Here is a 23,509-nt window from a genome sequence, read left to right on the forward strand (position 1 = left end):
CCTTTAAGTCTTACGCGAGTGAACAGGGAACTGGATACTGTTGCCGTGCAAGCTGTTAGAAAGCAGTATTTCACTCACCGGCTTCTTTGACACTAGCTCTGCGGGTTGCACACCTTCTACAACAACTTCTATTGCTTCTGGCTGGCTGGGCATCCACACCAATCTTCTGTAAAGCTGTATCCGGTCCAGCCAAACGTTTAGAGAGCCCTCTCACTCCCAAGATCCACGGCTAGACAACTGCTTCTTGGCTAGGTCTCCTGAACGTCTGCTGCTCGGCAACCACGGCAATCAGGATCACATGGGGGAAGACAGCTCTCCTGCATGCTTTCAGCTGCACAGCCTCTGCACTTCAGATTTTGGGGGAACAGGAGCCTCTCAGAACAAGCAGATAAAATCTGCTGTCTCTAAATTCTGGCGTCCCTTTGGTTCTCCCGCTTCCGCTTGGTTTGCCAGCCTTGTGCATTCTTCCTTCTGTTGATACAACTCGCATTCCAGTCACACTTCCAGCTTCTTCCTCCTACTCCAACAATTGCCTCCACCTGAGGGCGCCTTTTATGCCTCCCAGGTTCTTTCAGGTGTGGGCTTTTAGGCTCAATTGACTGACTGCTGCAATTGCATGCCTCTTCAGCCCTCTTCCTCGTCCCAGTACTTCTGGGATTATGGGACTTTTAGTTCTTTTTAACAAGTGATTCTTTCAACTTTTGGGTTAATTTAAGGGTCGATTTCTTTCCCTTAAAATTATTAAAGGATGGACTGTTCGAATTAGTTGTTGCAGAGGAAGATATTCGGTTCAAGGCATTTTCTCTAGATCCTTTTACATTATACCTTTGGGAGTAAGAAGGGTGTTTGTCTTGATATACTTTGGAAGAGCTCTCTGTTAATAAGGCCTGCTCAGATTTAACAAAAAGTGCACCCTGGGTCATAGGTCCAATGTGTGGGCCAGGGACATTACAATGGCAATCTGCTGTTACTTGTTTTGGCAATCCAGCAAGGTCCTTCTTTTTAAAGGACAAATACTGTGTCACATCCACAGGATCTCCTCACCACCCTGGGCCCGGTCTGCTCCAGATGATCCTCCCGCAGTACACCACCCCCAAGGTCAGGATCAGGGAGAGTCTGCCTTTCCCTGGACTCTAGGCAGGGTTTCAGTGAGGGACTTGTAGGATTTGTCAAAAATGTCTCTCACTCCTTCTGGGTCTCACATCCACACATCGATGTTACTACAAAACCTTGGAACAGCCTTCCCCGGTTCCTTCGATCAACTGAATGTCCCCTGGCCTTTAGGAAATCCTTAAAACCCATTAGTTTCCATCTTCCCCTCCCCCATGAAGCACTTCCTTGTGCACCCTCTCCTTAAGAAACCCTCTTACGACCTGTCTTGCCCGGCTAACTATCGCCCAATCTCCATCAGTCCTTTCCTGGGCAAACTCTTGGAAAAGCTGGCCCTCTCCCAGCTGAATCTTCACACTGAATCTGTTGGTTGTCTCCATGATCATCAGTCTGGCTTCAGAGCTGCCAGAAGCACAGAAACTGCTCTCCTGAACATCCGTGAAGACCTGCTCTCCAACCTTGATTCCAACACCCCCTGTGTCCTGATCTTACTTGATCTCTCTTCTGCCTTTGACACGGTCAACCATGCCATCCTGCTCAACTGTCTCAGTGATTACCTGGGGATCACCGGTCAGGCCCTGGCGTGGCCGACTTCTTTCCTCTCTGATCGACCCTCCTAGGTTCAACTTGGATCCTTCCTCTCCTCTACCTCTACCTGCATTTTTCCCCAGGGGTCTAACCTCTCTCCCCGGCTCTTCAACCAATACCTGGCACTTCTTGCCCACTGAATTTCCACGCTCTGCCTCAACTTCCAGTGCTATGCGGATGACACTCAGCTCGTTTTCAGGCTACCCTCAGCCACCTCTTCTCCCTCTCTCATCTCGGTCTGTCCGCCATCCAGGAGTGGTGTGCTGCCAATGATCTCTGCCTTAATGCCAGTAAGACTGGGTTTCTCCTCATCGGCACACCCGCTCCCTCCTTTCCTGTCACTCTCTGGCCGGCCTCTCTTGGCCCCCCCTCCGCTCCCACCTGTGAGCCGAAAAACTTCAGTGTCATCTTCAACTCAAAGCTCTCCTCCTCTCCTCACATCTCTGACGTCTCTAAGAAGTCTCACTACCAGCTGCACCTCCTCAGAGGTATTCTTTCTTTCCTCTTCTTCCGCCAGAAGCTCAGTGTCTCCAGTGCTCTCTAGGCTGGACTATTGCAACAGCCTCTTTATAAATCTGCCTACTTCTACTCTCGGCCCTCTGCAACTCATCCAGAACAGGACTGCGAGACTTGTCCTTGGCCTCAAGCCCAAGGACCGTATCTCTCCAGGACTGAAATCTCTGCACTGGCTCCCAGTCGCTGCGAGGATTAAGTTAAAAACCCTCTGCATTGTCCATAAGGCCTTCAATACCTTCAACTCCCTCTTCCGAAATATCTTCCTCCTCGAGCTCTTTGCTCATCCGCCTCCAACTCCCTCCGGGTTAGACGCTTCTCCAAGCAACGGGTTGGTGGTAGATCTTTCTTCGGCTGGGGCCTCCCTCTGAAACAGCGTCCCTGCCTCCCTGAAACTTGAGAATCATCTCCGGTTCCGGAAGTACGTCAAAACCTTTCTCTTTGCTTCAGCTTTTTCTCCTCCTCTCCCCTGCTGACTTCCTGGCTCAGACTGCACTGGTTGGCAAAATCCAGAAATTATTTTGAAACCAGCGGATAAAGGGGGTGCCCTTGTTATTATAGACACCGTGAAATACAAGATGGAAATACTAAGACAATTGGAGGACCATGATACATATCTGGAAATCTTTGAAGATCCAACAGAAAAGGTCAAAGCAATAAACAACAAAACCTTAGATGAAGCAATGGACTCGGACATTATCACAGAGAAAACAAATAGATTTTTGAATAACTTATACCCGATCATGCAGGTGATTTATATATTACCTACAATTCACAAGAACCTTATGAACCCACCAGGACGACCTATCATTGCAGCCAATAACAGTTTGCTAGAACAGATTGCACAGTATATAGATAAGATCATTCAGCCATTGACACGTAGCTGTAGCACATACATTCAAGACGCCAACGATTTTCTGAGAAGATTGAATACTGTTACTTTTAACCCTGAAACAGACCTATTATTTACTATGGATGTAACAAGCCTATATACCAACATTACACATCAAGCAGGGCTAGAAGCAAAGGAATGGATGTTACTTAAGAGTGATGAACTAGTGACGAGTGATCACTTACTCATCTTGAAGTTACTGAGCATAGTATTAGAGAATAACTTCTTCGAAGAGAGATACTTCATTCAAATATCTGGGACTTCAATGGGTGCAGCGATAGCACCAAGCTATGCCAACATATTTATGGCGTATTTGGAAAAAACAAAGGTAATCAACAATCCAAGATGGAGCAACAAATTGAAATGTTTCACAAGGTTCATTGATGACCTATTCGGTGTTTGGCAAGGGACCGAAGATGAGATTAGAGATTTCTTTGAATACATGAATGGACTGGCACCGTGGATTAAGTTCACACACAAGACCAGTAAGACCAACAATTCCTCGATGTTAAGATATACTGGAAAATTGACAAATTGGCCACAACAATTTATACAAAGGAGACAGGAACAGTTTACTTCTAGCTACAAGTTTTCACCCAAGGAAAACTATCACCAGTATTCCCTTGAGTCAATTCCTACGTTATAGGAGGATTATATCTGAAGAAGAAGAATTCGTGACTAAATCGATGGAATTGAAAGGGAAATTCATTAACAGAGGTTACAGCGAACAAGTCCTATCTGAGCACTACTCCACGGTGAGGGATATTCCAAGACCTGAGGCCTTAAAGCCAAAAGTAAAACCGAAAGAGGATGACATGGTGTATGTTACTACTTACTCACAACAGAGTGGCAAAATCAAAAATATTATCAAAAATAATTGGGATATACTAGCATTGGATCCTGCATTAGAGAAATTATTCCCGAATCCTCCACTTTTTGCGTACAGTAAGAGCAGGTCTTTGAAAGACCGTTTAATCAAATTAGACTTCACACGAAAAAACAAATTGAAGAAGCCATACAAGGGCACATTGACGTGTAACAACTGTAATTGCTGCAATAATGTATTGAAAGGAGATTCCATTTGCCATCCACTCAATGGTAGAAAACTCTCACTAATGCACACATCGACATGTTATACAAAAAACGTAATATATGGCATAAAATGCCCCTGTGGCATGTATTACGTGGGACGTACCAGTAGGAAAGCCAAAGTAAGATGGGGGAACATAAGTCTAACATAAGGAATCAGTCCACAAAATCACCAGTTTCACAACACTTTATTGCAGAGACACACGATTGCACAAATTAAATTTGTCATTCTTGAATCTGTGAAACTTCCCATAAGGGGGGCTAATTTGATGAAATTGTTACAACAGAGGGGGATCTTTTGGATCGAAAAACTGGACACAATGTATCCTCGTGGAATGAATATCGATTGGGATCTGAATTGTTTTCTATAATATTTGAATTTGTGAAACAATGTGGTAACCATGAGTCAGTTCAGGTTTATGACACTTGGGTGTTATGTAACTAACAAGTGAACATTTTGAGATGGCATTATTTATGTGTTTTATTTTTCTGTCTTGCATTTATGTTTTGTGTGTATTTGATCTATATTCTTCATGTAAGAGTAATACTCTTCATGTTACGAATATAATCGCCTAGCTAAGTATGGCGATCCCCTGTACGTTACCAGAGAATTAATTTATTGTATAACGCATTATTTGTTTAATTGATATACAATATGCATTATGTGATCCAAGGCTTTCCTTATTTTGACAGCTATATAGAATATACACTTAGATGGAGTATCTAATTTCGAGTTGCCGGCAGGAAACAGGACAGCATGCATCATCGAACGCATTCAATAGCTTTTAGAGCTATTCAAAGATGGTGCCCATGCTCGAGACGCCATAAATACAATAGAAGGCTGACTCGAGTATAGTAGTCTCGCGGTAACGTAGCACTCATACCCGAGACGACAGAGAAGAGCAGACGAACGAGGTGTCCACTAAGTCCCGCGGCGATCGAAAAAGAACACCGAGGTAAATTTATATTACGGGCTACACACTTACAGTGTAGTTCCAATGCATTAAGAGTGGCGGTAAACCTGATACTCTGCTTATTCACTGCCAACAGAGACTCCATAGCAAAAACACGCTTACCAGCGAATGGATCGAGCGAGCTTATAAAACAACCAGCCATATCTGGATATAATGAATGGGGAGCGCTGACCTGGAGATAGGTAGGCAGTTCCACCTTAAATTACACATATCTTAGTAAATAAATAGCTGAGCCATCCCGTAAATAAACATCCTACATATTTTCGCAGGCAGCATCTTCATAACTCCCCAGGAAGTCTGGAACCTAGATGTGATTCACCACTGACTTAGACAGTTTTATTACTGCTAATGGTCATAGGTAAGCATTATGTTTGTTTCCTTTAATAAGGAATAAGATGGACTTAATTTTTTGTGGTGACAGGGGGACCCAGCCCTAAGATATGGTGTCTGCTCTCCCTGAGCCACACCTGGCATTATACTCGTTTGACACTGATATGGGATACATTACTCAACGTAATTGTATTTCTGATGCTTAGATTCACATGCTGTGCATAGGCCGACATCTAGTGGAAGCTGCAGAGTATTACAGTTTGTTTTTCGAAACTCGAAAATGGGCGTCGCCACAGGGTGTGCCAGTAATACTATCCCTAGTGTGACGTCCACTGTACCCAAGATCCCTCACGCGTCTAGGATCCTCAGATTGTATTTTTTCTGACATGAGGTAGCATGAGGAGTAGCGCAAGTACAGATAATCCAAGCAGATAGATAGGTAAGACTACGAGCAACCATGCGCCTTCTCTCAGAGGGGAGGAAGGGTGGGTCGCATGTGAATCTAAGCAGATACAAGCATCAGAAATACGATTACGGTGAGTAATGTATCCCTTCTGAGGCTTGTGGAATCTGCTTAGATTACATGCTGTGCATAGATTAGCGAGCAGTACCTGGAGAAGGAGGAGGTGGGATGTGAGAAGGGTCATGAGCAAATAAGTGTCTTAGAGCCGCTTGTCCCACTTGTGTATCTGCCTTGGAATGGGTGTCAATACAGTAATGCTGAGTAAAAGTGTGAATAGAGCTCCAAGTAGCTGCTTTGCAAATGGTGTCAAGGGGTACATTTGCAATGAAAGCCAGAGTGGCCCCAATGCCTCTAGTAGAGTGGGCTCTTGGCGTGAAAGGCAGAGTTCTTTCAGAGAGTGAGTAACACAGTTAGATACAGTTAATAATCCACTTCGAGATGGCACCTTTTGAGACGCGATCCCCCTCTCTGCCTGTAGCTACGGAGACAAACAGTTGATCTGTTTTCCATAGCGGTCTGGTTTTATTTACATAGTAGAGGACCGCCCTACGCACATCTAGGGTGTGTAGTTTCACCTCAGCCGAGCTTTGAGGGTCCTGGAAGAAAGCCGGAAGCTCGATGGTTTACGTGGAATTTAGATATAAACTTAGGTGAGAACCTAGGGTGTGTGCGTAAAACCAGTTTGTCTTTATGGACAGTAAAGAAGGGATCCTGCACTGACAGAGCCTGAATTTCACTGACCCTTCTTATAGAAGTAATAGCTACTAAGAAGGACATTTTATAAGTCAGGTGTTTGAGACTGCTTTTATGCATGAGCTTAGATAGCACCACATTAAGGTCCCACCCTGGTGGTGGGTTTGAAATAGGAAGGTGAAGTCTCTTTACTCCTTCCATGAAGGTTTTAACTACTGGTACTTTCCACCACGAGACCTTGTTATGGGAAGTGGTGTATGCCGACAGGGCTGCCAGGTGTACTTTCAGTGAGTTAAAAAACAATCGTGAATCTAGCAGGTGGAGCATGTATTTAACAATAGTGGAAGGAGTGCAAACAACTGGGTTGATTTGTCTACTCTGGCACCAGATAACGAATCTCTTCCACTTGTCAAAGTAGCAGTGCCTTGTGTTTGGTTTCCTAGATTCCTTTAGGATGTCCATACACCTCTGTGGTAAATTGAGATGTCCAAACTCTGACCTCAGGGGCCATGCTGCCAGGTTCATTGAGTTGGGTTGCTGATGCACTGTTTGACCTTGGTGCTGGCACAGTAGGTTGTGCCAGGCCGGAAGTTTGATGGGCTCGCACACCGCCATCCTGCGTAGGTGTGGGAACCACGGTGGTCTTGCCCACATGGGAGCAACTAGGACGAGCGTCATCGACTCTCTGTTCATCTTGTTGACCACCTTCCTGATGAGAGGAGTTGGTGGAAAAGCGTACGCAAACATCCCTGACCAGTTCATCCACAGGGCGTTCCCCTGGGAGTCTGGTTGGGGGAACCTGGATGCAAATCCTGGGCATTGTCTGTTTTCGCTTGTGGCGAATAAGTCTATAGTGGGGAAACCCCACTGAGAGAAGATATCTTCTACGACCTCTCTGTGTAGAACCCATTCGTGTTCCTCTGGGAGGGAGTCTCTGCTCAGAGCATCCGCTAGGGAATTAAGCTCCCCTGGAACATGTTATGATGACAGGAAGATGTTCCATCTGAGTGCCCATATCCAGATTTTCTGGGCAAGCTTGGACAGATTTGGCGAACAAGTCCCTCCTTGCTTGTTCAGGTAGAACATGGCTGTCATGCTGTCCTTCCGGATTTGCACTGACAGGTTTAGTAGGTAGGGCTTGAACGCTTGAAGCGCTCTGAATACTGCCAGAAGCTCTAGCAGGTTGATGTGGTTCTTGGCCACTGAGGGAGACCAGAGACCCTGAGCTGTGTGGTGGAGATGGCATGCTCCCCACCCCGTCAGACATGCATCGGTAGGGACTACTGTTACTGCCTGTACTTCGGGATCGTAAAAGGGTTTCCCCTGTGCAAGATTCTCTTGTCCACCAGTGAAGGCTTTGTACTAGTGTTGGAGAAACGACCACTAGATCGTCCCACTGACCACTTGCCTGAGACCACTGTTTCGCCAACCATTCCTGCATGGGACGCATGCGCAGGCGCGCGTGGGGGACCAGGTAAATACATGACGCCATCATGCCCAGCAAACGCATTGCTTTGCGTACCGTTATTTGGTGACCGGACTGATATTGCGGAATTTGCAGTAGTATATTCCGAATTCTTTCCTCTGAAGGAAATGTCAACCCCACTTGAGTATCTAGGATTGCTCCTAGGAACTGTTTGGAGGTGCTTGGCACCAGGCTTGACTTTCTCGTTGATTGAGAAGCCTAATTCGTGGAGGAGGTCGATAGTCCTTTGAATGTTTGTTCTGCAAATTACTGGGGTTTCACCCGTTATGAGCCAGTCGTCAAGATAAGGGTACACCGGGATTGCCTCCCTGCGTAGGTGTGCAGCCGCCACCGCCAGTACCTTGGTGAATACCCTTGGTGCCGAAGCTATCCCGAAGGGCAGTACCTTGAACTGGTAGTGCCGACTGTCCACCTTTGAAGCGCAAGTACCTTCTGTGCCCTGGGAACATGGAAATATGAAAATAGGCATCTTTCATTTCCAGGGTTGCCATGTAATCCCCTTTTTTTAGTAGGGGGATTACCTCTTGTAGCGTAGTCATTCGAAACTTTTGGGGCTTGACATACTTGTTGGCAGGCTGTAAATCCAATAATGGGCGCATTGTCAAATCTTTTTTTGGCACAAGGAAGTAAGTTGAATAAATACCCTTGTTTACCTGGTGTCCCGGGACGAGTTCTATCGCGTCCTTTGCTAGCAGATTAGCGATCTCCTCGAGGAGAATCTTCTGATGTTCTAAAGAGTGTACTCTTTGTCGTGGAGGATGGTTCCGGGGACGCTGCAGTAGTTCTATACAGAACCCTGCAGATACTGTTGACAGCACCCATCTATCTGATGTGATCCCTTCCCAAGCCTGGGCGAAGTTGGAAATGCGTCCCCCTACTGGGGCTGCGTGAGAAGGGACCCTGAACTGAGCGTCACTGCTTTGGTGGAGGCGTGCCGCCTCCTCTACTGGGGCTGCCTCAGCCTTTACCACGTCCTCTCCTATTACCCCTGCCGTAACCCTGGGTAGACTGTTGGCTGTTGTTCCACTGTGTACCCTGCCCCTGGGAATAGTTTGATCCTCTCTGGGAATTTTGGCCGCGTGGGCGCGAAAATTACCATTCCCTTTCTGGTTAGGGGGTTTATTGGTTAACTGGACAAGGGACTTGAGTGTCTCGTACTCATCCTTGGCATTCTTCAGCGCGTCCTCGACCGCCTTACCAAACAACAGATCGGCTTCCACCGGTTTGTCCAACAACGATGCCTGGGTTTCTGCCTTAAAACCAGACTGCCGTAACCACGCATGTCTCTTGATAACAGTACCTTCTGCTATCAATCTGCCTGCGTTGTCCGCGGCGTCAAAAGTTGCTTTTAAAATGCAACCAGACACGGCTCTACCCTCTGCGGAAATTCGTGCTAACTGGCCCTTTAAGGGTTCTGGTGCAGAGGCTATGAGTGCCGTGACTTCTTCCCACTGATGGCAGTTGTAGCTGGCCAACATGGTGGTGGATTTTGCAATCCTTGCCTGATAGGCGGACGTTGAGGCTACTTTCCTGCCAAAACCATATAGTTTTTTGCTCTCCTTGTCTGGAGGGGCTTCGGACGATGACAAGGGTGTTCCAGCCCTCTTACAAGTGTTAGTGATAACCAGGGAGTCTGGCTTCAGATGTTCTCTTATATAGAGAGGGTCAGACTGGGCTGCCCTGAAAAGTTTTTCAACTCTGGGATTGACTGCTCTGGTGAGGTTCGGGTTCACCAGGGACGGGTCTATTCTTCGCTGAATAGACTTAAGGATAGGGATGGTCTGGGCAACAGGCCTCCTTTCTCCCACTAACTCCTTGGCAAAGTCCCTCTCTTCCTGGACACCGTGGGTGTCAATATGGAAATGTTCTGCTGCTCGTGCGAGAACCTCGTTCAGGAGGGGTTGGTTATCGACAGGGGAGTCGGTAACCAGGGCTTCCTTCTCTACCGGGGAATCTACTCTGTAGGTTTCAGGGTCTTCCTCTTCTTGGTCCTCATCATCCCCATAGTAGCCCGTCCCGGTTTGCTCTTCTACCATGCCAAATTCTTGGTCCTCACCAAAGGAAGTCTCTCCTTGATACAGTGAGTATGGCCGTGAGTATGGTTGTACATCGAAGGGGTCTGCAGACCTCATAGGTGTGTCAAACCGGGGCTTCTTACTCGGGGGGATAGGATCATTAGAGCCTGAGGGTGTAGCCCCTTGTGGATTATATGAAAGGAAATGGTCTGGATTTTTATCATAAAAGTCTGCCAAAGAAGACATCCTTGACATGACCCTATCTATGTCATCACTCGACCATTCTTTGGAACTGAGAATGACTCAAAGTCTAGGAGACTTATCCTGAGTAGATTTGCTGGTTTTAGAAATAGCAGCAGACCTGGTCTTGTCTGTCTGTTTAGAAGGAGTGGAGTGTTTCACAGGTGTGGAAGAGTGCAGTGGCTGCTGCTTCTGCTGTTTTCCCCCCTCCCCGTGAGTGGAAAAGTGTTTTCCCTGTCCCTTTGTGGCTCCGGAGGTTTTCGATGGCGTCGAGGATCAGGGGTAGAGTCCCTGTTCTACGAACGTGGGGCCGCGCTGATCTCGTCTGCGGGCTCCGACTCCTGGAGAGCGGCCTGGGGGCGGAAGTCGTCTTCGTCCTCCGACGATCGAACTTCTGTTAGCTTAGGGAGCGAGGCACTCTTGGCAAGAGTGGATGATTGCCTGGAGTCATGCGGCTATCTCGATCGAGAACGCCCAGAGGACACCGATTCGGACCTTTCTGTATGTGCCTCTTTCCGAGAACTCAACGTCGTCGAGTCTCGGTTGGACTTCGTGTGTTTTGTGTGAGTGGTGTGTGAAGCGCTTGTTTCGCCGGGGGTCTTCCCCATAGCCGCCCTGTCGGACGAACTTCCGAGGTCGGGGACCTGAGCTCGGCTGTCTTTCGAAGCCGTAATGCCCTCACCGTCCGAAAGCACGGCGTCGCTGCCATCACTGAAGGCGCCCTCTGCTGCCATGGCCGCCTGCCTGGCGTGGTGGGCCCAACGCTTCGTGGAACGGTCCTTAAGTGTCTTAGGTTTAAACCTAGTACACACTCTGCTGTTCGCTTCAGGGTGATCCCTCGGCAAGCAGTGATTGCACGTGGCGTGCCTGTCGACCCAAGGGTATTTGCGATTGCACTTGGGGCAGAATTGAAAAGGGGTACCCTCCATACGCACCTTGAGGCAGCGGGCTGATAAGTGTAGGAAATGTATAAGGTGTAACTATATACCAAGAGTGTAGAGTATGTCCAACCCCCCACTCTCCCTACTTGCAGGGCCGAGGCCAGAGGCGGGGCGAGGCCAGAGGCGTTCCAAGGCCCGGGCCGAGGCCAGAGGCCTTCCGAAGCCCAAATCCGTCATGCAGCAGCCGACGGTCGAATTCTTCTCCAAGCCGGCGTCGAGTGTCGAAGTTCGACGTTGGGATGGGGAAAGGATGTAAATTAATCAATATTTTAGCAAAAGTATGGCTAAGGCCAGGGGACTCCGCAAAATGCTTCCGACCAGTATGGCGGAAAAAAACAATCTGAGGATCCTAGAAGCGTGAGGGATCTTGGGTACAGTGGACGTCACACTAGGGATAGTATTACTGGCACGCCCTGTGTCGACGCCCATTTTCGAAAAACAAACTAATACTCCGCAGCTTCCACTAGATGTCGGCCTATGCACAGCATGTGATCTAAGCAGATTCCACAAGCCTCAGAAATATATATATATCTTTCAGTGACCACTGAATTCATCTGAATATAAATATTCGGACCACACTCCAAGTCCAGCACAAAGGTTAGTATTATACAGCACCTAAAAGTGACTTGGCATATGAATTTATGTATATCAATTTCGGAAATACTTTGAGTTTTTTCTATAATTAATTGCAGGAGATAAATAAAGAACAGTCACCCAATATTTAAAACCTGAAGAAGGGCGTAAAATGCCCGAAATGCGTAGTTAAGAAGAGGGGACCACTGTTACATTAAAATCAAACAATTTGTCAACTCAAATATTAGTACTCATTGATGAATTTTCTTTAAGTGTGCATTACTATTGAAAGTGATATGTACATATAAGTGTATTTTTATTCTTTGGAAAGACATCATTTGTGTCTATGAGATTAGATGTAATGTTCAACTAACTTATTTAGTGTATGATGTGAATAATACACAGATATGATTTACATAAACAGAATAATTGAAAGTTTATATAATTTGAATTATTGAAGGAAAGGAAACAGTGCAATTTATTTGCAAGTTGCTGTGCCCCAGTTTATTCACCGTGATTGTGCAGTGAATCTTCCCAGTTACTATATTTTTCAGTAGAGGTAGCACTTAAGGTGCTCCCAGAAAGTAAAGTGGTCATTGAAGCATTACCGGAAACTTGTCGGCAGAGTTATTGGATACATTTATTGCAAGAGGTCTCTACTCGTCATATTGCACTGGTTACCTGGCCACCCTCCCCCGCCAGCCGCACTCCTGCACTGCCTTCCTGGCAACCCCCGCACTTGGGAACTGTTTTCTGTATCCCTACAATCCCACTACCAGCACTTGACACCTGTAGTCTGCACTTACCCTTGCACTTACCACCTGCTGGCCGTACTTTTACTTTGTTATTCATTTTATTATCCTATTCACTGTACTGTCCCCTTCCCCTTCCCATGCACTTGTGCAATCTGAATGACATCTGGCCTAGTAGGATCATTGTCTGTTCCCCCTCTCTTCCCTTCATTATTCTGCTCCATTCGAAATCCCTAGCCAGTGGAGAACTAACCATCGTTTAACATTTCAGAGTTCCCCTAAAATGGGCTGAGTGGTACCCTTCCTTTGGCAAGAACAGGTAGGCCTTATGCAAATTAAACAATAAATACACATACCCTTAACTACACCTTTCACCCTGGAGTCTGTGTCCTTTATTTAAATAACTTCCTCTCAGAGGGCGAGCAATGCATTCCTCCCTAGCCAGGTCCTAATTGGGCCAGAGTACAAATATATTGGATTTACCAAAAACGTCCATGACTTTTATGGTACAATAGTGTTTGTCATCATGGTTCCTGAAATAAGGATAGGACAGGAGCAATATTATCCCCCAGGGAAGGTGTATGAACCAATCAGCTTGTTCGGTTCATGGGCAGCCTGCAACGGACAAGCAAGCTGGGCGCTCATGAAGTCCCACATTGCCAACCCTGTCTCCAGCCCACCACCACTCCCTTACCTTCATGATAAAGTGTCTCATTGGCCGTCCTCCCAGTATCGGACTCAAAACGTCTGCCTTTGGAATGCCGGCTCCATGTCCACTAGCCGCGGAAATGGAAGCTGGGTCTCAGCTCTGAGGTGGCTGAACCCATGTGTTTGTGGCGTTAACACCTCAGCAGTTGGCCACATGGTGCCAAAAACAAATACCTGCAACGTCGGGCTTGATTTGTCTGTAATGGCACCAGGGTCTATCAAAATGGGCCCACAGCCATTACCACATGACCGAGTCTGCTGCAGAGGCAGTGTGACGTTACGTGTTAACAGGAATACGTTATTACAGTTACAATAGTGATGTCACTATTACACTGCAATGAAAAAAATGTATTTACAGGCCTGTTTATGGCTATTGCAGTTTGTCATTTATAATATTATACTTTATGTGGGGGTACACCTGCTTAAAAGCGCTGAAATAATAGGTGTACGATTAATGATACTCTATTGACAACGGAATATGTAGGGCGGAGTCGATGATGCCAGGGTTTGAACCTCTGACTGCAATTAGCCAATGGATGTCAAAGTAGAGTGGTTAAGATGCAGAGCTTCCATACAATCTTTCAAGTCGTGTTCGCTTCCATCAAAAGCAGTCACTTAAAAATTACGTTTCAATGGTGGAGTGGCTGGTGTCAATAAGAATAAGCTTTGAGAACTGTAGAAAATCATGCTGTTGAAAAAAAAGATAAAAAAATACAGCATGTCCACTTAAAGTTAGATCAAACTGAAATGGAGTAAAGCACTCAAGGCAAAAAAAGACAGACCCAGAGAGCTTGTTTGATCTTGTGATCTATCATTAAGCACGGGCTACTATAAGGGTAGATGCAGAGATGACGGCATTGACTATTTTAATGATCGAGCTTACCCCGATGATGCTCAAGCCTTTAAGGTAGTCCTGCCGCGGTTGGGCTTGAGGGACGCAGCCTGCCAGAACAACTTTCTTATGCGCCTCTTGAGCTTTCCTAAAAAATAAATAAAAAAAATGAACAGGAACAAATTAGAATATTCGACCAACACAACCCCTTTTATACCAGTAAAATTACAAAAACTATTCAACATAGCCATTTCTCCTCCCACCTAAGACCATACGACGGGCTCATTGCACATTCAAACCAACAACCTTGGGGTTGGACTGCCCAACAATGAAATTTGAGGATACAACAAGGCGTTTGCTTGTCTGAATGCTGGTGCTGTGAAAATGTGCATGCAAAAACAAAGAAACGAAAATCCAGAAAAGGACCACCAGATCTCTTCAGCTCATCAATTTCATCAGCTATGCTTGAGGCCTCATCTTCTAATCTGGTGTGCATTACCTTTGTTTTGTACCGGTGATGATCCCCTTCTTCCGATGTAGTCTGTTCTTCTGAATTTAGTTCTCATCTCCGTTCCCTGGGCAGGGGGGCATTTTCGTGTATTCACAGCCCTTCCCAAAATACAATATTTCTATCACTTAGCGCGCACACCTACCATTAGAACCTCTCATAGCCCCAGTAGACTATCGCACTGCCACCAACTTGCTTAGTTCCCAACAGATTCTGCCACATGCCCGATACACAATATTTTTTTCTTCCCTCTCTTAATGCTAGATCATGGCCTCAGACTGAAATAAACCTGCATTACCAGGAACGTTCATCTGCCTGGCAAGGTGCAGTGGGGGCATAAAATTAAAGGAGTGTTGACAGAAATAAGTCACAAATCATTAGTATGTTTTTTGGCCAGTCACCACAAATTTGCTGGCTTCACACGCATATACAATCGCTTTAAGGTCACATACCAGCATAATATGATCACAGTGGGTCATTAAATTTCATAGTCTGTGCAACTTTGTTGACACTCAAGAAAAGCTCATATCTTTGGACTGCTTTCAAAGACTTAACAAGAAACAATGATATTTCATTGCAATCTGCACATGCCTCCATGTGCATGTGCCAGTGTTTAATATACCAGAGAGTAGCACAATATAAGTAAGCCATCGGTGCACTGAGAGATTAAGATTTACTGACCTACTCAGAAATGACAGCTCAACCTTAATCTGAATCAATGTTCTAATCTTTATGGAAAAGTAACAGGTTTAGAGTGCACGCTGCATGGCTGCTGTGCATTTCCACACCACCTAAATGTAACTCACCTGCCAACAGCCAAGACGCCTCCTGCCCCCACCTGCATTTGTGGATATGGCAACATATGCTCCATTGGAGCTGATGCTGTGTTGCCAGCACCTCTCAAATTAGGATACAGCCATTACACATCTATTGCCCTTTCGCTTACTCCACAGGATTCTTCCATTAACAGTCTGTCATTTACCACCACACAATCTCCATTTGGCTGTTCACCTATACATTTTCTTCATGCCCCGATTTGCTTCATCCCCCATTGTGGATTATGGCTTTTATTGTAAGCCAGTAACTACTATTTGGTTATCTGGACACTGTGCTCACCAACTGTGAGGTAAAATCAGTGGAAAAAAAAGCAAGTTTCATTCAATTGGTTTGACCTTGCAGCAAGGGAATGACACCTGTTCCAAACAGTCTTCCAAAGAGCTTGTATAGGTTTAGAATCACATTCTTTACATACTCTGTCATCTAGTCTCTGTCATCCAGTGGTTGATTCATAGTATTTCAAGTTGTTTACTTCCAAAGTAAAAGGTCATTGTTGACATGGGTGCATGTGATTCTAAACAGATACACGCTCTGGAAAGACTAATGCTTCAAAAATAGCAAGTCTTCTGAGGCTTGTGAATTTGTTTAGATACACATACTATGCATCAATTAGTGAGCAGCGTATTACTGTGGGAGGTGGGTGTTACAATAATAGGGTTGCAAATAAATTTCTTAGCACTGCCTGTCTTGGCAAAGCCTGTCGTATTGTGAACCTGCTCTAGATTTGAGCATCTAAGCACTAGTTCTGAGCCAATGTGTGTATTGAACTTCACTTCTCTTTCTTGAATATTGTGCTAAATGAACGTTCGTTAAAAATTGAAATGTGGCTCAAATTCCCAGTGAAGCTTGCTCTCTTGATGTAGGTTATGGGTTTTTTTAAGCAAGGTTGCCACATTCCTGAATGCAACATACAATCCAACTTACAATGTTTGATTTGCTCACAGAACTCCCCCGCTTGTCTGATAGCAAACAAAAAAGGAGCTGGCTGTATAGTATTGCAGTAAGCTCGGTTTGCGATTGGAAAAAAGCAGGCAACTTGCTTGATTGTTTACATGGCACTTTTAAAATGAATAAGTTAAACATTGTCTGTGCGAAACACAACCTTGTCCTTGTGTACCACTACCAATTTTTTGTCTGACCCTTTGTGCTGGTCAATGCTGGTCAATGCTGCAGTGCCTCACAAAGCGACGCAGGGTAACTGCTGTTACCATCATCAGGCATGGAGCGGGGCAGCACGTCCTCTCCCCCTCTCTGCTCCTCTCCTCCCCCTCCTAGTCATAGAGACACGCAGGCTGTCCTGCACAAAGCTGAGGAAGGGTGAGGTGTGAGCAATCACCACACCCTTCCTTCATGCAACTAAGTGCTAAGCACCGAAGGACATCAACAGGCAGGCAGGGATCAGGTTCAAAGACCTGCCCCCCCCCCCCGGGGGGCCAGATAGTCGGCTATCCGGCCGGGGGCTGACACTTAACAGCCCCCACTACTAAACACATCAAAGTTCCAGGGCCCCCTGGGTCTTATAAATACAGAGCGGCATGCTCTGAGAAAACACAATCAGTTTGTGGACCCTGAACGGGGACCCAAACACACAGGAGGTGCACTGTTTACTCAATGGCTTCCAAACCTTTGCTTCTTTTAGCTTCTTTTTAAGTTTGTGGCATTCGCTGCGTCTTTTTTCCTTTCTTGAACATTGCCCTGTTCAACCCGATGGAGAGCGTGCAGTGAAATTGACTAAAGAAAACAGTCTCCTGGGAAGAATCACGAAAGCAGCAAAATCAATTACCTGAGCAGACCAGAAGAATTCCTGCAGCGCGGCTCAGCGAGGCGGCGGTGTTTTCCAAGCATACGTCTTCATTACAGGGTAAGCGACTATGCCTGGCTCCGTCCGAGCACATTAGATACTTTGTTTTCCCACGCGAGTAGGTCAAAACAAACCGCCGCGTCAGCCGCTCCCCCGGCAAGTCGCGGGACACGCGCTGCCCGGCTATTTCTTACACGAAGTAAACACAGGAGCGTAAAAGGGAGAGCCCGGCCCGGGAAATCAACAATTCTAATACAGACAGCCTTTCCCAGTGACACATTTAAATGAATGTCAAGATTTCATAAGTGAAAGGGGGGGGGAATTTTTGCGCCAAAACTCCAGCTCCAGCAACTTTGAAGGGGTGGTTAAGAATTGTCTGCTTTATACATCACTGGACACTTTCCCAACACGGGAAACAACAAAAAGGGGCAGTGCAACGGAAAGAGGGCGGCAAGTTGCACAGCGAGAGCACGCCTTTTTTTTGTCATTTACAGAAATCTGCCCAAGAAGTTGGTAATCTCGGCAGGTCAATAAAATAAACACCACCACCGTATTGCTTGAATAATAAGCAGCGCTCAGAATACCTGAAATTGCATTGCGCTATATAAAGCCCAAACTAGCTTAAAGACAGCCATCAGACAGCCATGAACAGAATATTTTGGCAACAGTGAAGAGTTTGCAGTCACAGCAAAACTCATTTCTTTTTATCTTTCCAAACTAAACAGTTAAAAGGAAGTCATGGGTCCCAAAAGAAAAACTTGGGATGCCAACACCAGCAAAAAAAAACAAATCACCACGCCTGCTGGCTGCCATAGAAGCAGCAGAGCATTACGGTTGGCCTTGGGTAGGGGAGAATATTTACGGCCTGCCAAGGGATGGGATAACCATGCCACTCAGCCAAGACTACGTCACTACACCCGCAAAGAGACAGAAAGTGACGGATGGCCCCAAAAAAGGTAATAAAAAGCTGGCAAAATTGTGCGAGAGCATGTCTGAAATGCAACAGTTATTAAGGGAAATGAGGGAGAAGCAATTACTGCAAACAGGGAAACAAGGGGCAGCAAACCTCAACATACCTTTAGAACCTAACATATCAATGAACCCCCCCCCGCACCAGCAACAATCCAAACTATCCCATCTTCAGACACAGCACAGCCACAAGTACCAGCTGCACCAACGACTGCCCACACAGCTGCTCCAACAGCAATCACGGCAGACCCAACAGGGCTCTGAAGGCATGGTCAACTCCCAATGCAGTTACAGTAGGGCAAACGGGGCAGAACAACAACAATCCAACAGACATAGCAACAATTTGCAATGCCCAAATAGAACTAAAAATGAAATCTTTCCAGACTGAAATACTGAACAGATATAAAAGTTGCCTCTCATGGAATATTGATATCACAATTAAAGAAGCCATATGGGCCAAAAGAATTCATAGAAATCTTTTCTTTAATAGAAGCCCAGCGCAAAGGAAAAGATGCTTTTAGAGACCCTAAAAAGATAGTAGAGAAAGCCATAGCCAGAAACGCCCAGGTAGAACAGAACTGGGACAACTGGCTCCAAGCCTTCGCCATTTTCAAGCCTTTGCCATTTTAGCAACAATCTATGAGGAAAAATTCCCACACGATGGGAGAAAAATATGGGCCTACATGGATAAAATAACAGGTAAAAGTCGCACAGAAGGGGAAGACCTGGCTAGCATACGACATCAGATTTAGGAGAAGCATGTCAGAGAGGCCAGCCATAGAATGGGACAATGTCCAAAACGATTTGTACATGTTAAATGTGAAACACCAAACAAACAAGTTGCAGTTACCCGTAGATAAACTACACATCCTCTTATTATTGATTCCTATAAATTCATACGTAGAAAACGTTACCTAATCCCCTCCAAAACAACAACCCTATTTAAAGAGAGTATATTCAGGACACAAGACAGCATGTCAGAACTCATTTCCTTCAAATTTATTTCATCATATTTTAATTGTAGAAAACTTTTACAAAAGAGCATATCAAAAATATGAATAAACCATCTATAAAAAACAATTTTCAAAAAATACGCATTTTATCACATCAACCAAAAAGAAACTCACATCTCACATATCATTCCTTACGTACCCTTTCATCCCGATACATACAAACAAACAACCACTCATACTTGTGCAAAAAACGCAATCCTGGTAGTTTTGTTCTGTGACTCAGAAAATCCCATCCATTGGGTTTGATACTTTGATAATTCAAAACATGCCTGTTTGACACTATTTTGTTTATAAAAATATATAAAACACAGGGTGGATATTCCAAGGTGATTATTCATGGACACATATTAATCCCCATATTTTGTCTAAATTAACCCAAGTTAAAGCCAACTCTGGGAGGAGTAGGCTCTATGGTGTTGTCGACTCGAGTTTCGGGCCGCCAGAACGGTCTATACAGCTTCCGTCTGGTGCACCTCATCAGGACATATACATTACAAAGACAATTTCTAAAAACAAAGTTCTGATTGATGTGATTTGACAAATTCCATTCAATTTCCAAGAGCTAGTTTCTTTTGCTTCACAAAGTATTACAAATGGCAATCCAAGTATATTTTTTTGAAATTTCCTTCATACTTTCTCTTACATTTTTCTTTACCTATTGTGAATCCTCGCATGCTACTTTGTCCCAAAACAATACCCAGGTGTACTATGGACATTGCGACAGTTGCGGGAGAGGCCTCCCCGACCCCCTCCAAAAATACCAAAAACACAGGTCCCAGAAATAACGATAATGAAAAGCATGAAAAGGGAGAACAGCCTTTTCAGAAGAATCAGCCGTGGACGGCTAAGTCCAATACCCAAAAGCAAAACAAAAACCATGGTTCAAAAGCCAATACTCTGTGCAGGAATTTTGGAAAAAAAACAATGTTTTTGGGGGAAGGAATGCTGGTACAAACACACTTGCACAAACTGCAACGGTGACCACGCAGCAAGCAACTGCACCAGACTGCCAGTCAAAAACCCAAAAATCTAGTGCTAACCACGCTGTTTCAACTACAGTTTTGGCCCCAGGTAGTACACCAATTAACCCATACAACTTTAGAGATGTGCTATTTAACTACCCAGACAGAGAAACCAGCGAAAATATTTGGCAGGGTTTCTCCAAAGGTTTTATTATACCATTTCAGGGCTCAGGGTCACAGAACATCCCACTGAACCTAAAACCTGCCAGGGACAAACACCAAATAGTGGAAAGCAAAATCAGGAAAGAGCTGCCTTTAGGCAGGATCGCTGGTCCCTGGGACCATATGCCCCTCAAAGAGTACATAATATCACCGCGGGGACTGGTCCCTAAAAAAGAGCCAGGAAAAATGAGACTAACCCACCATTTATCCTACTCCAAAGGCCTATCCCTAAACGACGGCATTCCGCACCCGGAATCTGCGGTATCCTACACACACTTCCAAGAGGCGGTAAGACTCATACAGGAATGCGGCAGGAACGCCCTGGTGGCCAAACTAGACATTGAATCCGCTTTCAGATTATTGCCAGTCCACCCAGACTCCCAGCAATGGTTAGGTTTCACTTTTAACAACAAATTCTATGTAGACAGATGCCTTCCAATGGGGTGTGCAGTGTCCTGCGCCCTATTCGAGCAGTTCAGCTCCTTTTTTCAATGGGCTTTTCAAAAACAGAGACCAGGGAGCAAAGTAGTTCACTACCTAGATGATTTTATGGTCATAGGCCCAGCAAACTCACAGGAATGCAACAGGCCACTGGCGAAGCTAGAAGGAATGGCCGCACACTGGGGCATACCTTTAGCAAAAGAAAAAAACGACCAAACCAGCCACCAACATAATTTTCCTGGGCATTGAAATTGACTATGCAGGATCCCGAATACAAAAATCTCAGAACTCAGAGAAGACACAAGCCCTGATAACTAAAGACAAGGGCACAGTCAAAGAAATTCAGTCTTTAGCAGGCAGTCTCAATTTTGCTGCCAGAATAAATTCTCAAGGGAGGATATTTTCCAGAAGCCTGGAACTCAAAATCAAATAATTTACCAAACCCCACCTACACATCCGACTAGGCACAGAGGTGAAACGAGATCTGGAAGTTTGGGAGAATTTCCTTAAAAATTTCAACGGGACCTCGCTGTGGCGAACACCTGTGAATACATGGACAAAAAGAGTTGTTTTCACTGATGCAGCCGGGAGCAAGTGGTTTGGAGCCATACTAGACACAGAGTGGGTGGCAGGACACTGGCCCAACTCATGGCAACAGGCAGGGTGGACAAAAAACATCACCCTCCTAGAAATATTTCCCATCTGGCTAACACTACACATCTGGGGCAGGCAGCTCACTAACACGGACCTCTGGGTATGGTGCGACAACATGGCAGTAGTAGGCTCCATCAACAGAAGGTCTACCAAATGCCCTTTAGTACTAAAAGTCCTACGAGCCATCACAGCAGTCACACTCCAAGAAAACATTGCGATCAAAGCTAAGCACACTGCTGGGGCAGATAATAACATTGCAGATGCTTTACCTCGCTTCCAGTGGCCAAGATTCCGGGAGCTAGCGCCGCACGCCCAGGAACAGATGACGCCAGTACCAGCGGAATGCTGGGAAATAATGGGAAATCAAAAATAACAGCATCAACGCCAGCGCCAGAGAGCCCAGGCCGGGATGCACAACATAAACCAGGCACCTCAAATACGGGTGCCAAAAATATAACGGCATCAACGCCAGTGCCAGAGAGCCAAGGCCGGGATGTCCAACGAGAACCAGACACCTCAAAGACGGGTGTCAACACCGCCCTAAATTTCCTCACGGAGATGGCTGGGAAAGCGCAGGCAAGCACCACCGCAGCACAATACAGTAAGTGCTTACAAACAGTTTTTAAAGCCACAGGCATTTGTGCTGGGTGATTCAGACCCCAAACAATGTCCCCTCATTACTTATGCATTAAAAGGGTGGGCCAGAATAGAGGGCCCACAGGTAGACACCTGCCGTCCCCTTGATTTCTGCAAACTGGTTCAAATTGCAAGCCAGCTGGAGGACATATGTGGGCATCCATATGAGATCTTACTGTTCAGAACAGCCTTTTTCTTGGCATACTTCGGGGCTTTTCGAGTGGGTGAACTCATTGCTTCCAGCCCCAAGCCCAGGAACGGCCTGGGCGTCATAGAAGTCAGGGTCAGACAGGAGAGCATCAGCATAGAAGTACAATTATTGAAAACTGGGGCAAAAAGAACCATCAATATTTGTGCATCGATGAAGCAGTAAACTGCCCGGTATGTATCACCAATCTTTACTATGCGCAGAGACCCAAGGTTGGGGGGAGGTTTTTGATCCACAAGGATGCCTCGGCACTAAGCCGCTACCAATTTAAAGGGGTGCTGATGAAAGCAATCAACAATGCCGGATGGGACCCCAAGGGTTTCGGCACCCATTCCGCCCCCCCAACAGCTGAAAAACATAGGGGGTTGGAAATCAGATTGCTACAAAAGATACATCAGACCGCAACTAATATAGCCAGCCACCCTTACCCTTTCTTTCTCCCTCCCTTCATACAGAAACACCAGGCGAAGGGAGGACCGTGCTTCAATCAGCATGGATAGTCGGCCACTCTTATCTTCAGGACGGGCCGATCGGCAGAGGAGACCAAAGAAAGGCCACCATTCACGAACACCATTTCATCATGGTGGGGCTGCAGAGGCCTGCAAGGGGCAGAAATCCATGAAATATTAGCAGAACTGGTCACATACAGGGATCTGCCAGAATTTGTGATCATCCACTTAGGTGGCAATGACCTTGTATCAGTGGGGAGGAGACAGTTACGAGGACATGTGTGACTCCCTTGCAGGCATCGCACACAATAGGAAAGGAACGGAAATATATTTCTCAGCCATCCTGCATAGAAAAAAATGGCAAAGGGCCAATTGCTACAAATCTGTAGACATTTCCAAACGAAAAATCAACAGGGGGCTAGAAGAATTCTGCACAGCAAGAGGACTGGTCTTCATAAAGCACCCAGCCATTAAACTGGGTGATCCAGACCTTTTTCACAAAGACGGCACTCACTTATCTATCAAGGGCATGGAACATTTCTTTCGAGAAATTACAGCAACTCTAGCCTCCAGGGGTTGTAAATAGGAGATACTTATGGGGGAACGCGGT

The 23,509-nt window shown here is 45.8% G+C and overlaps 1 protein-coding gene across 1 annotated transcript in view; it reads right to left on the minus strand.

The window, feature by feature from the left end:
* Positions 1-23,509, minus strand: part of CDKAL1 (CDK5 regulatory subunit associated protein 1 like 1) — a 3,349,023-nt gene that overhangs the window by 2,468,756 nt on the left and 856,758 nt on the right. Inside the window, exon 5 of the mRNA XM_069613575.1 lies at positions 14,251-14,347. Within this exon, the coding sequence (XP_069469676.1) occupies positions 14,251-14,347 (97 nt within the window). The remainder of the gene's footprint in view (positions 1-14,250; positions 14,348-23,509) is intronic.

The sequence above is a fragment of the Ambystoma mexicanum genome, chromosome 5p (assembly GCF_040938575.1).
Source record: "Ambystoma mexicanum isolate Mex_15411 chromosome 5p, UKY_AmexF1_1, whole genome shotgun sequence".
Classification (NCBI taxonomy): Eukaryota; Metazoa; Chordata; class Amphibia; order Caudata; family Ambystomatidae; genus Ambystoma; species Ambystoma mexicanum.